We start from the raw sequence: 15540 nt of genomic DNA, 5'->3' as shown, positions 1-15540 counted from the left end.
ACCATCTATTTTTGTGTCTGTGTGCATGGTCACATATATCAACAATAAAAGGACAAATACAATTCTACGGGATGGACATTAGAGAATAAGGAAACATAACTTCTATCCCGTTGATCTTGAGTTTACGAATCCTTGGAAAAAAAACCCTGCAATCTGAAGATTCTTACAACAGAAGTTTTGCTTGTATTAAATACAAGCCCTTATTTTTTTATGCTTTCTCATTGGAAAAGGTATGCTGCTGTTCAGTTCTACATCTTAATTATCAACCCCCCCCCCACTCACACCTTGTTTGGGACCATCACGATTCAGTGGCGGTTTCTCTCAACCTCTGATCGCCAACTCTTTAGCTTGATCTCTGCTAACTATGTATTACGTCAGCAAAACCCCAACCATGTGCCCAAGGACACAGACAGGTGACCTATCACGTAAACCAAAATCTATTTACTTCTAACCAAATTCAACAACTACTCTGAAAATTCCTAAATCGATTTTGTTTATTTTATTTCTGAGTTGAATTAACTGCCTCAATATTTCACGCGGTAAATTAACATTTTCCAAAATCAAATTTTTTTACTTTTCTAATAATAATAATAATTGACCAGGTTACTCGGGGTTGCCTCGGCATGCTAATATAATACTACATATATATTTATCTATCTATAAAAGTGAGCTTGTTTGTCTGCGGGAGGAACAGTCTCTATCAAACTACTCTGTCAATTTTTGGTTTACAGACTTAAAACTTTATTTGGCCTGGAACATTTAAAAATAGCTGCTAAGGGGTTTAAATTGGAAAAAAAAAAAAGTTGAAACGGCAGGCGTAAGTTGACTTAAAGTGCTTCTCTACCCATGCGCAAATATATATTTATAGGATTAACATAGTACAGATAGTAACAACTATGTTTTGGTTTTGATTGTAGCTGATGGTACCTAAGTGATAATTTTTTTTTTTTAACTTTAGAAATCATTACTATATATTGGGTACAATATAATAATCAATAAAGAATTGGCTCATAAATTGAAATATATTTAAGTGTATTTTACAACCGGGCTATGCCATATAGTTTATATATATATATATATATATATATATATATATATATATATATACTAGCATTTCAGCCCAGCATTGCCCAGGTGTTAGGAGGTTTATGTTGAGAAAAAAAAAAGTGTTAGGAGGAAAAGAACAGGGGGGGGGGAAACGTGACGTCTTTGCTGTTATGACCACAGCCAAACCAGAAGTGACGTAGGTTTAAATTAAGGCTAGACAATCGAAAAGAGGGGATGACTTTCGAAAATATCTGCAAAAAAAAACGCGACCCCTTCCTGTAGAAAAGTGCCCAGTTGAGGGTGAAGAAATTAATGTTTTTAGCCAATTTTTCGATATTTCTCGTCTGAAGGGTTGAGCTTCCAAACAATACTGATCTTGTGAAAATCCGTCGCCTCTTTTGAAAGTTTTAGGCGGACATGCAAACATACATTTATATATTGGTAACTCAAATTTTCGACCCAAACTGATTAAAAAGCTTGCCCTATCTCTGAATAACCTTTATGTAAAATTTCAAATGTTTAGACCAGAAATTGTCTGAGTAATTCGGTAGAGACAGCAAAGGTCAATTTTTTTAACTTTAACGCCTATTATGACCCCTTAACATTTATTGTTTTTGGCTCAAATCAAGTTATTAAGTTAGATCCATGTCCAAGGAACCTACATTAAAATTTCAAGTGTTTAGACCCAAAATTCTCGGAGGAGTTTGTTAGAGTTCTCAAAGGTCAAATCATTGAACTTTGACCCCTTAACAGCCAAATTTCTGGACGGAAACGGATTGCAAAGATTTTCCCAAATCTCACTACCCTGTATATCAAATTTTGAGTCTGTAGACTGAAAATTGACAGTTATTGCGTAGAGAAATGTATATACACACTAGTGGAGGGGGTGGGGCTTTGCCTGGTCGTAAAATATGCTTAAATATGATATTTTAAATTGTCCAGATTTTGTATATATTATTATTATAGTCGTGATTTCAAAAGTTAAAAAAAAAAGTATTTGGGTGCCATCAGCTGGAATCGAAACCGAAACTGTAGCATTAAAAGCTGGTGGCGTTACCACTGTACCAACGTGACACACACATGAACTGGTTAAAAATAAACTAAGATGAATGTACAAGATTTTTTCAATTTTGACTCATTTTTGACCCCCTTAAAAACAATTTTAACTGGCTAAAAACCCATAAAATGATGGTCCAAAAAAAATCCAATCATTTGAGGCCCTAGCACTGCTCTGCAACTTTTAGTTTCGGGTGAGATAGTTTTAAAATGTGGAGACAGACAGACAAACAGATAGACATATAGCCTTTTATATATTAGATATATATATATATATATATAAAATTTATCAGAATTATTCAATGTGAAAACCAAATAAATGTTGACATTGAACAACAGAGCATATATAAGCAAACAGTGTTATTTTAAATTCCAATGAACAAGTTTTTAATTCAAAGATGAATAAACGCCTGGTCATTGGAATGTCAAAAACCATTTTTTTTTTTTTCTTTTTTTTTTTCATTTTACTTTGGAGTAAGTTCTCAGAAATGAAGACGCACCTTCTCAAAGCTAACGTTTAATCTACATAAGATACATAGTTCAGTGTTGCATTAAAATTCTCCTTTTACCAAATACTGAGTTGAAGAATGTTCAATTTTTCTCTCCTCAATTTATCAGTTAAATATGTTATATTTTTCTTGTGGTCTTTTAGTCTTGCCAGATTCTAAGACAAGTATTCATCTGGTTTGGTGGAGTATCCAACTTAGTGCTATTACTTGAGGAAACATCACTTGGAGTAGATGTATTAATCCTCGGATAAGTCAGTGTGTAGCTGTGCCGAGAGGATTTTATTTTGGGATTAGAATACTGTTATTTTAAATATTTAGTCACAGTTTACTTGTAGGGAGACAATATGTACTCATGTTATGTGGTCCTGACAAACCCCTGTATGGAGGGACCTTAGATACTTGAGGATATTCTCTGGCGTGGAATTGAATTCTCTTCGTACGTTAAAATGATTCATTAATTTTAATTTTCTTTTTTTTTTTTTAATTCCAAAATGTCTTAAAATCTGCAGACATATTTTTTATTTTAAAATCTACATACATATTATTTTAAAATCTGCATACATATTTTTTATTTTAAAATCTGCATACATTTTTTTTATTTTAAAATCTACGTACATATTTTTTATTTTAAAATCTACGTACATATTTTTTATTTTAAAATCTACGTACATATTTTTTATTTTAAAATCTACGTACATATTTTTTATTTTAAAATCTACGTACATATTTTTTATTTTAAAATCTACGTACATATTTTTTATTTTAAAATCTACGTACATATTTTTTATTTTAAAATCTGCATACATATTTTTTATTTTAAAATCTGCATACATTTTTTTATTTTAAAATCTACGTACATATTTTTTATTTTAAAATCTACGTACATATTTTTTATTTTAAAATCTACGGACATATTTTTTATTTTAAAATCTACGTATATATTTTTTATTTTAAAATCTACGTACATATTTTTTATTTTAAAATCTACGTACATATTTTTTATTTTAAAATCTACGTACATATTTTTTATTTTAAAATCTGCGTACATATTTTTTATTTTAAAATCTGCATACATATTTTTTATTTTAAAATCTGCATACATATTTTTTATTTTAAAATCTGCATACATTTTTTTTTATTTTAAAATCTGCATACATATTTTTTTATTTTAAAATCTGCATACATATTTTTTATTTTAAAATCTGCATACATATTTTTTATTTTAAAATCTGCATACATTTTTTTATTTTAAAATCTGCATACATTTTTTTATTTTAAAATCTGCATACATTTTTTTTTATTTTAAAATCTACATATTTTTTTATTTTAAAATCTGCATACATATTTTTTATTTTAAAATCTACATATTTTTTTATTTTAAAATCTACATATTTTTTATTTTAAAATCTGCATACATTTTTTTTTATTTTAAAATCTGCATACATATTTTTTTATTTTAAAATCTGCATACATATTTTTTATTTTAAAATCTGCATACATTTTTTTATTTTAAAATCTGCATACATTTTTTTATTTTAAAATCTGCATACATTTTTTTTTATTTTAAAATCTGCATACATTTTTTTTTATTTTAAAATCTACATATTTTTTTATTTTAAAATCTGCATACATATTTTTTATTTTAAAATCTACATATTTTTTTATTTTAAAATCTACATATTTTTTATTTTAAAATCTGCATACATTTTTTTTCTTTTTATTATTGGTCTTAACGAAAGTATTTTCGATGTTTTTTACTTTTATTTATTTTACTTTTTGTATAACCACAAAAAAAAAATTATTACTAAACTGCATGCTTTTTTTAAAAAAATTTTTTTAGATTAGACATTAATCGCATGGGAAGCATGTTCTCGTTCTGTCAGCCATGACTGAGTAGAAATCCTAAGTAATTCATAGTTGTATTTTGAGTGCCGGCAAAGTGTCTAAAAATTTCAATTTATGAAAATATAATAGAAAAACTGCAACTCTGTTTCTAGGAATATTAAAAATTTGTCCTCTGCATTATGGAATGTTATTGGCGTAAATATATGATCAACACCGAATTGAGGACACCGAAACATTATACAGCAAATACAGGTTTTAGGTTAAAAAGACGCAAATATAATCTATGTAGAGAAATGCTTATTAAGACGGTATCAGGCAATTATTAATACAACATGAATACGAGATTGATACCTAATTGAATGTATCAAAAGATTGTACAGAAAGTCAAGATTTTACAAAGAGGTAAAATAATCTTGTTAGACAAATGCTTATAAGATAATAATATCAAGCAAGTCTTAACAAATGGTTACAATAATGTTTATAGGCTGTTTACATTTCATGTACCAAATACAAAGCGGAAAAGACAATTGTATATGTGTGTGTGTGTATTGAATAAAGTATGTGTTAAAATTTTTATCAGACATAATGCTACTTTTATGGCAAGTGCTCGTCTGAGCTCCAATCTATGGTCCCCGCTGGCCTGACTTTTACAAAAAAAACACTCGTTTAGTTGAAACCACTATCGATAATTTCCTCCACTCTTTATCTGTGCCTAAACCTAAATCTAGATTCCATGAACAAAGCTTCTTTCTTAGAACTGCACACCTGTGGAACTTTGTTCCATTTTCTTACTTTCCAACTGACTACAACATGGTTGTCTTCAAGTCCAACGTGAACAAATTCTTGATGAGCCATCCCCTTAAGTAATCCAATTTATCAAATTTCAACTATTATCGATGACTGACATGTTCCCCTTGACCACTGTACATTCATTAACCCTTATCCTCGAGTGGCTCTCGAGCCTTGATAAGTGGGGATTCCTATGTAAAAAAAAAAAAAAAAAAAAACCATTGATTTTATGCTGTGAATGATTCATCAGATGATTCTAACATTTTTTTTATATGTTGTCTTTACTTCTAGTTTTATGCTCTTCTGCACAGAATTGCTGTGGATCGATTGAGCTATTTTTAAAAACCAATATTCATCAGCTGTGTGTGTGTGTGTGTTGTTTCACTACTAATAAATGGATGACCCAAGAACTAATATATATATATATATATATTTATAATTTGATATAATCATTTTTCTTTCAAGTATAGATTTAGTTATAAAATTACAGTGAAGTTAAAATGGAAACGTTTGTATTGTTCTTTGTTACTCGGACAATTATTCTTATCTTGGGTTTTATTGGCACAACGTTTCGGTCGTTGTAACCTACGACCTACTTCGGGTGTTAAATCTACGTTTCCTTTTCTCTACTAAGGAAGGTTCTGGATATGGCCTTAAACTATATCCAGTGGTGAGGCCCCAGCTTGTGGGCTTTGGGGAGTGTGAAGCCACCCTTTAATTGCGGAGTGGTAGTACCTGTTAGGGTCCCAACTATGGGTTAAATAGAAACTGACTTGAAAACAACAAATATTCTATTAAAAAAATCTTTCTTCAAAATCTTTGGATTCGGCATTAAATAACCTGAAAAGGTTGATATGCCGTAAAACAACCAACCAACATCTACTAAGGAAAAGAGGGGAGGGGTTAGTTTTCCTTAGGAAAAGGAAACATGGATTTAATACCTGAGGAAGGTTGTACAACGACTGAAACGTTGTGCTGATAACATTCAAGATGAGAATTGTCGGAGTAACCAAAACAATACAGAAATTCACATCTCATGTCAAAAATTCAGAATTGCATTAAAATGGAAATGTTGAAAGTGAAGAAAAAAAAAATTGTATTGGAAAGTTTAACATTTTTGATTAATCATCCCTAACCGAACTCACATTATTTATTTAAAAAAAAAAACAAAAAATTGCATTAGTTAAATATTCTGGTCTGAACGGTTTATTTAAATCAATTTGTTTGCACTGGAATCTGGTTTCTTTGATTAGCAAATAATTCCTGACTGCCATCTGCATTTTGAAATTAAAGGTTTTCCATTTTATTTGTATTCTTCAAATGACTGTTCTCATCTTGAGTGTCATTCTCACAATGTTTTGGTTGATGTAAACTGACTTTTCTTCAGGTGTATTGTGTCAAACTCTGGAATCTGCATAGATTTTAGAACGGAACCCTTTATTTAATTCTGAAGAGTAGCATGCTCTCGTTCTGTCAGCCATGACTGAGCAGAATCTTAAGCAGTTCAGTTGTATTTTGAGTGCCGCCTGCACTGAGGATTGAACCTTCAACCTTCAATAGAGTAACTTTATAACTGAATTTTAATGTGCTTGATCTACTACACTATGGGTTGATGTGGACTCGAGATGAGAACACTAATCAGAAGAATCCAAATAATATAATATCTTCCTCATCTAAAAACTAGTGGATGTTTTCTTGCCTAGAAAAATTAAGACAAAAACGGTCGTTTACAATACCAGCAGGTGTAACCTTACCATTTGCCAGGGAGTATTACTTGGTGTGTTTGCATCATGCGGACACATCTGGAATGGTTGTCACTTTCTGGGTGTGGCAACTAGCTTCCCCGGGTTGAGGAGTGGGGGGATAAATGATTAAAAAAAAACTTGTACAGTTTAATCAAGACATTAAAAAATGAAAATATCGAAAAAAGGTTATTTTTACGTATCCGTTTTGGACTGAAGATCCCCCCCCAAAAAAAAGAATTTCATTTAATTTGATTGAGTAGTTTTTTTTTGTTTTTTTTCTACAACATAAAACACGTTCTTATGAGAGCGCGTTGAAGTCAACCATTATGAAATTTGTTGACACACCACGGGGAAATAACTCCATATAAAGCGCCGATACTCCCTCCCCATTTTTAATACTAGCTTTTCTTCCTAAAAATCGAACATTTTGCTCGGTATCATAACACTTGTTTTTTCGCTATAAAACAAAAACTACTTGATGAAATTAAGTGAAATTTTTTTTTTTCGGAGAATTCATGGATACGTGCAATATAACCTTTTTTCGATATTTTCATTTTTTAATGCCTTGATTAAACTCTACAAGTACCAAAGTACCAAAAAAGCGATAGACACATCACTTATAAATAAAGATGTTAATATGTCGTTGGCTCTGCTGGTGAGTCTTTTCTTTGAGTTCTCACTACTGGCAGGAATCTTTTATGCTGGAATTGAAAATTCTATACAATTAGTTAACAATGTAGACTAACTCACTGTGAATGGCATCCAAAATCTGCTTACAAATTTTCCCTTGTTGAAAAAAACTTGGGAGAGAGAGAAATAGACAGAAACATTAATACCTATCAGCCAGAACGAGACAGAAACTAATATTAGTCAGTGGCAGTATTTTCAGTTCAGTCAATGATTGGTTTGAAAGGTTCATTGCCTTTCACTTTTGCAGCAAAACTTTACGCACCCGATTTTATAATCAAGGTAGAGATTTCTGTTTCTGCCATGTCTTTGATAGCACATGTTAAAATATACTTGTCTCCATTCGAGTACCAAGAAAGGCGGCTATAACGCTCCCAAATGTAGGGAGCTGAGGCTCCCCCAAAATGGCTCTTTCTCATTGTGCCACACAGGCAAACTCTTACAGTGAATGAAGATTTATGACACAAATGTTGAAAGGGGGGGGGGTAACTACATCTAGTGTTAGAGCCAAAGGAGGGTAGTATTCGAATAATGGAAATGTATTCTGGTGGATTTAAGTTGATCATTAAATTTAGTTGTCGCATGATTGTATTGATATAGATTGGTATGTTGATTGATTCTGCTGATACTGACCTTAGGACAAGAATTGTTTATTTTTCGTCTTTGAGTATAGACAAAGCAGTTTATAATTTGAAGGCGTAAAAAAAAAATGCTAAAAGGTAGATGCCACTAATCATTTGAAAAGTTAGATTAGTTAGAATTAAAAACAATTTTAGCTGCTCAAAAATTAAAATAAAATTGAAAAGCACTTCATAAAAAAATGTCTTTCAAATTGTTAACTGATTTAATCAATACTTGGAACCAATTCTGTAAGTACTCAAATCCTTTGGATGGCCATTCATTAAGTCATTTTTTGTGTGTGTTTGTGTGTTTGACCATGAAAAACTTTTTGTGCTGCTAATAAAACAAAACTTTTTTTTAGAAATCCCAATTTTTTCTTATCGTTAAGTCCGCTACAAAATTTCTGTTGAGTCTTGCTTGTTATCGTGCTTGCTTGTCATGCAATTATAAATGAAGAAATATACATTTACTTGAAAATTGATGACGTCATAAGGAATGGTAATTGCCAAAAGCTTTGAACATGTTGCTTGTTTCAAAGCCACTGCTGGCTGCTGCTACTTTATCAACCTATACTTAAATAAAAAAATTAGATATTTAATAAGAACAATATATATTTCTGTGGAAATGTGATTTTTTTTTTTAATTATATTTCACCTTTTATTGATACCAATCCTTAATTTATGAAGCTCAATGTAATTGAATTTTATTTATTTTTTAAATGAATTGATAGGTGATATTTTTTCTGAGGAGTTAAGGGCAGAATAGATTCATTGATTGATATAATAATTAAATTAATGATTTTGTGCTATGAAACAGGTGCTGTCAAGAATTGTGAATGTCAACGTAATTAAAGGAATAAATTGTAAGATGGTCAACATCATGAAATTTGGAATTATAGACTTTTATCACTTATTTATTATACACAGGGTGTCCAAAAAGTCACTGAAGGGTTTTGAACTTAGATTCAATATTTTTTAGTGACTTTTTGGACACCCGATATATAAAGAGTAACAGTATAGTTACATTCCAAGGTTCAATTATTTATTTTTCATGCAAAACTGCTCCTCCCACATGTAAAACTTTTGGTACATTTTTTACAGATCCATTTTGTTATGCAAACCGAAACGAATCTGTAAAAAATGAACCAAACATTTTAACATGCTGGAGGAGCAATTTCACATGAAAAAAAAAATATCTGGATCTTGGAATGTAACTATACTGTTATTCTTTTCTATGTGCTCTGTTGTTATTTTTAATATACATTGAGCTTCTAAACAAAAAGAATTGATATACACAAAGTGTGAAATATAATTGAAAAAATTATTTTTTACCAAAATAACGTGTGTGCGTGAGAAAAGCCTTGCCAGTACCAGATGGGTGACCATTTGGGAAGGCTTAGCACTGTATGTACCGTGCTGAGTCGTAGAAATTTCTAGGTTTGTAGCTTAAAGCGCATTAATTCACTGGGAAAGATGCACCCGCAGTCTTCGTTAAGACATGCATTTAGGAGAATGAAACTGATGTAAAACCTGCGGTCTACTGTATACTCTGTCCTGTGGCAGTCATCTGCACCAACAAAGATTAGCAGTAATATACAAAAAAGTGTGGTTTGTTCTACACAAAGCCTTCACCACTATAAACAAATCATCTGTGTTGATTTCCGAGCAACTTAGTTGTTGTGGTGGAAGTTCATGTGTCGAAATCTATGGGAGAATCCATCATATAAGTGGAATTTTATCAGCATCAGAAACATCCTACCTGAATAAATCTACATTTCGATGCTGTTGTCTCATCAGGAGTTCAAAAATGACGTGACGATTAATATTGTTGAAGTGTAGATTATTCTGCGTAGATTTTTCTATTTATATAATTTCACTTATAAAAGCTCTATATATGTATTGAGCACTTTTGCAAAGATCTTTTTTTTTTTTTTAAGTTCAATACATTTGAACTTATTTAATTATATATAATACTGACCCAACAGGTCACGGGTGGTCCATTTACAAATGAACTCCTGCATGTAATTGTATTTAACCAATAAGTACTAAATAAATAAAAATGGCTTGATAGTTTAGCTTATCTAAAGCATTGCTTGCCAACAGCTGCTCATGCAATGAATTGACCATTTGATTTTGAATGGTTTGCATCTGTTGATGATGACTGTAATTGGTCATATTAAGTTCAGTTGGTCTGTTTCAAGCCGGAGACACCGAAGGCAGATCAAGCGCCTGACGCGATACAAGAAGAGGTGGTCGAATCTCAGCAGGACGAAGAAGCAGACAAAGCGGAAACTTTGGTAATATTTATTTGATTGTACCACCATTTATTTTTAACTTTATTTACTTGGGAGTTTTTATTTTCATTTTTGTTTTTCGCTCTTTGAACTTCCTCCCCACCCCCATTCACTACCTTTCGCCATTCTTTTCTTAATTTCTTGTAAAAAAATATTATCTTTTCTTTAAAGATAATTCAATGGAAAAATAAGTCATTAAAAATAATCTGCAAAATGTTCTGCAGTGAAACTGATGTTTTACAAAATGACAAAATAAATTCTTTATTTTTTTTAAATAAATAAATATGATATGAAATGTATATTCAATGCTTCTCCAGAATTCCCCTGTATATATAAAAAAAAGAACAATCTGTATGAAGTATGTACCCTTGACAGAAAGGAAATATCGTATTCCAAAACTCATTTAAATTGATCAAGTGGTTTTATTTTATAAAGAAAATCATTTTTAAAGTGATTAATAGGAATTTTTATCATAAACCTTGCAAGTTTAAATTGTTGAGTTATTTCTTTCTCTCTTTGGTAAGAGACTATTTTCAAGATGGCGATGACAAACAGTCGCTCTTCAGTTAGTGATAACATTTGATTTTCTTATTTATTTAAAAAATAAAACTACTTGATCAATTTATGCAATTTTTTTTTTTGTGTATGTGTAATATTTTTTTCCATCATAGGTATGTACATTATACAGATTTTTATTTTTTATATATAGGAGGAGTTCTGGATAAGCACCATATATTTTGTTAAATGCTAGTTTTTTTTTTATTTTATTTTTTTATTTTGTGAATTACGTTATCGTTCAGTCATTTTATTAATAAAATTGTTCCAAATGATTTTATTAATAAAATTGTTCCAAATGATGAAAAAAAAAGTTTTTAAATTTGTTTGGACATGAATTGCAACAAATGAACGAGATTTAACTTATCTTATTGTAGAGATAAGAGTATCCACAAACTATGTCAAAATTTGCAAACAAATTATGCTTTGCCAGTGTTTGCACTAATATTCATGTAAAATAATATAAAGTTAAAACTACAACAAAAAACGTCTTAATCTATAAAGTTAAAACAACAACAAGTCTCCAACTGAGAAGTTAAAAAAGGTATCAATTGATATTGAAAAAAAAAAAGGGTGGGGGTTCATTATGGAATTATAATGAAAGTGATTTTCTGACTTGTTATTTGCTTTCTCAATCCCCCTTAATATGTGAAATACTACCATCTGACATTTTTCTTAATTTGTTGACTTTTGTAAAACATGAATGTATGTGTGCATGCATCTCTATTATTATATAAAAGGAACTTTGTGAGTTGGTTTGTTTCCTATGGACTCTAAAATGTTTGAGCCGATTTTTTTTTTTTTAATTTCACACGAAGGTTTCTAATGTGTCTGGGGTGTTCTTACATAGGTTTTGTATCAGAATGTATCTAATAAATATTGAAAATCAATAATAAAAAAATCTGATTAAAGAAGGAAATCCGATTTTGATCAAAGTTATACAACCTAACATCACTCGTGCATTTGAGATGTTTTATTACCGCACAAGCAGAAAAATCAACTGTAAATTCTTTTATAGACAGGCGCGTTCAAAATGAATGTTTTTTAGAGCACAATCAAACCATAATACTTTACTTTTGTTCAGCATTTTTATCTCATTTACAGATAATTTTATAAAATCAAGGTTCTTTACAGTGCAATGTAGACTACAATTTATTGTGGACTAAGTCACTGCGGGGAGGCATGTGAAGCTTTCCCCTAGTACGCCAGTAGGCTTCCAACTATTTGATTACAAAAAAAAAAAAAAAAAAAATGGGGAATTTCACTGATTTTGATGACAAAAGAATGGGAGGTAAAAAATTTATTGATCCTCATTTAATCCCAGACGTCTGCCTGCTAGTGTGTGTATAACTTATCATTGACTATAGTTCTTTTTTGTTTTTTGTTTTTTTACCTTGAAGTGGTATTTTTAAGTCTTTACATCAAGTGGCTTTATGTCTTGTCTGGAGCACTTTCCATAAAAAACAAACAAATTATAGAATGAAGGATTATGAACAAATTTTTCCTCTGTTTCTTAACAAGATTCTTGTGGCGTTTTGTTAATATTGAAGGAATCCAAAGTGAAATTTATGATTATTGCATTTCAACATTGTGCCAAACACAAAGTTGCCATAATTATTATAAAAGTCCACAAAATGTTTCTACCTTCGTCGTTGCATGCTTTCATTGTACACGTCATTTCAAACTGAGGAAATGCCAACTGCAAATTCTTTCATATCTTGAAAACGTTAACTCCAGACAAATCTGTTGGAAGACAGAGGAGGTTTATTTGAATTGATCTTCGTTCCAAATAAATAACCAGTGAGGTGGGAGAGACCTAGATCAGTAATCACTGGTTCATCATATTTTATCAGCGCATTTCAGTTGTCTTTCTCTCTGTTTGAACCGTGTGACACCATAACCATTTCTATTTATTCCCAGAATCTACTAATTTTTACCTCCGGTTCAGAAAGTTGACCTCAACTGACCTTTCATTTCCTATTACTCTTAACTATTTTATATACTAGTAATTTTACTCACTTAAGAAAATATATATATATATATATATATATATATGTATTTATTATTCAATTTAGATAAACAAAATTATCATTAGTCGCAACAATAAATCTACTGTTTCAGTTTAAAAATACTTCATCACATGACAAAAATGCCTCTATTCTTAATCGAGATATGACCTTTAATGAGAATGAAAACTAAAGGTTATACCTCGACTAAGATCAGGAGCTATTTTTGTCACCTAATGAAGTCGTTTTTAGACCGAGATAGATTTATTGTTGTGACTAATGGTAATTTTGCTTACCTTAATTGAATAAAATATCTTGCTCTTTTTATTGGACACTAGTAACAACCTTGTGAAATTCAAGTTTTTACTTTCAGATAATTTTAACCGTAAACAAATATATATAATCCAACATTTTCTAGATTAAAAATTTACATGTGTATTTTAAGCACTAACAACCTTCTTCAATTCTATATTTATGCTACTGCTCTTAACATATAACAACTTTTGAGCAGCTGAAGCTCTCCCTCTCTATAACTGTTTAATGGCTTGTGTTGATGACTGTAATCAGTCATACTAAAAACTAAAAGTCTAGTCCGTCTCTGTTTCAAGCCTGAGACACCCAAGACAGAGCAAGAGCCTGATCCAACTCCAAAAGAGACAGCTGTATCCCCACAAGAGCAAGAAGTGACCAAAACAGAAATTGTGGTAATATTCCCCTTTTTTTTTTTCTTTTTTTTTTCTTTTTTTTTTTTTTTTAAATACTTAGCACGGCTCAGTTGTACCATAGAAATCTGAGTAGTTTATTAAATATTTAAAAAAAAACAAACAAACAAACAAAAAAACAGATCAAAACATACTTGAAAAACTTGTTTAAAAAAAAAGACTGGAATTTGGAATGTTCTCAGAATTCCTGGATTTAAATTTAAGACGTTACCAATAGCATTTTATGTATAAAAATATAGTCCTCTGCAGACAACTGTTTCATTATATTACAGTTTTTCAGTGTGAGTAGATGTAGCAGATGTATCTACACCAAGATTTGAAATCTAAATTCTAAATGCCAAGGCACCTCTGATCGGCATAGTTAGGTATTTTGATGTCAACAAATTGCTGATAGTTGGAGAAATTACAAAACTTTATGAATTTTATTTTTGTTTATATTCTTTGTTACTGCCAACCTAAGAGAACTTCATTTTATAGATGAGCATTGCTTTACACGCACACGTTTATGGAAAAATATGCACATTCAATTATATTTCATCTTTTATTTATACCAATCCTTTAATTTATGAAGTTAAATGTAACTACAGAGCATATACAAATAAAAAAAATCTATATTTCAAATTTCAAAATGTTGTCCATCTTTTTAAGTATGCTGAAATGTTCAATTCTTGACAGCACCTGTTTCGTAGCACAGATATATACTCATCATTATTATGCCAATTAAAATTCAAAGATGGTGTGACTAAAAGAAAACACAATTGCAATTTTCGATTTTCGGATTTTGTAATCATGCCCATATTCCTTTTTTTTTCTTTTTTTTTTAAGTTGATGAGTTCCTTTTCTTCTGATGAGTTAAGGGCGGAATAAAATAAAATAAAAAAATGGGCATAATAATTGCAAGAATAATTCTACGCTACAAAACAGGTGCTGTCAAGAATTGAATATGCTGAAACAAATAAATGGTAAAATAGGCAATATTTTGAAATTTAGAATATGGAGTTTTGTCATGTATTTGTGTGTATGTGTGTGTGTGTATATATATATGTGTGTGTGTGTGTGTTTATTTATTTCAATATCGGGGATTTTGCTTAAATCATTACAAGTTGTTTCAATCGACAATACAATAAAAGTATCCTGCCGATCGAAGCAAACGATCTAAGCCAAATTCAAGATTGTCACTTAGGTTGCCTGATGAGATCGGCAGAATAATTTTATTGTCTTGTTAATTGAAACAACTTGTAATAATTTAAGTAAAATCCCTGAGGTTGAAATAAATAAAAACATATTTAGCTCTACTAATGTATTGACCACTTTTCCCGTTTCTTTTTTTCCTAAATATACCTCCTAATAAATAATATGTATATATATATATATATATATATATATATATTAGTGCATAACTACATTAGTAGGAGCATAATCTATTTTGTTTGATTGGCAAACTATAAGCTTGGATTAGCCCAGATACTTAATAAAAAGTGAATGTGAATTGCCCTTCAAAACCACTGGTATAGATGGCTAATCAAGATATAATTTTATAGTATTATATAGTGTGTCTGTTGTCTTTCTAAATGGTTATTGTATTGCTTGCTATTCAGTTAGAACTTACATGATACAGGAAGTCTTTGGAATTTCTGTCTGGATCAAAGTGTAGTATCTATTCTC

The 15540-nt window shown here is 30.4% G+C and overlaps 1 protein-coding gene across 23 annotated transcripts in view; it reads left to right on the top strand.

Moving 5' to 3' along the window:
• The window catches only part of LOC145291177 (uncharacterized), a 168440-nt gene that overhangs the window by 144897 nt on the left and 8003 nt on the right, over positions 1 to 15540 (top strand). For 9 of the 23 annotated variants that reach the window (XM_080136730.1, XM_080136727.1, XM_080136739.1 and 6 more), the window contains 2 exons: positions 10500 to 10595; positions 13762 to 13857. The exons of 6 other annotated variants lie outside the window; for them this stretch is intronic. In XM_080136730.1, the coding sequence (XP_079992856.1) occupies positions 10500 to 10595; positions 13762 to 13857 (192 nt within the window). The remainder of the gene's footprint in view (positions 1 to 10499; positions 10596 to 13761; positions 13858 to 15540) is intronic. 8 more of the 23 variants (XM_080136738.1, XM_080136734.1, XM_080136733.1 and 5 more) reach the window with 1 other exon arrangement.

Source organism: Euprymna scolopes, chromosome 12 (genome assembly GCF_053919585.1).
Source record: "Euprymna scolopes isolate OS-2025 chromosome 12, ASM5391958v1, whole genome shotgun sequence".
Lineage (NCBI taxonomy): Eukaryota > Metazoa > Mollusca > Cephalopoda > Sepiida > Sepiolidae > Euprymna > Euprymna scolopes.
This window is presented reverse-complemented; position numbering and strand designations above follow the sequence as displayed.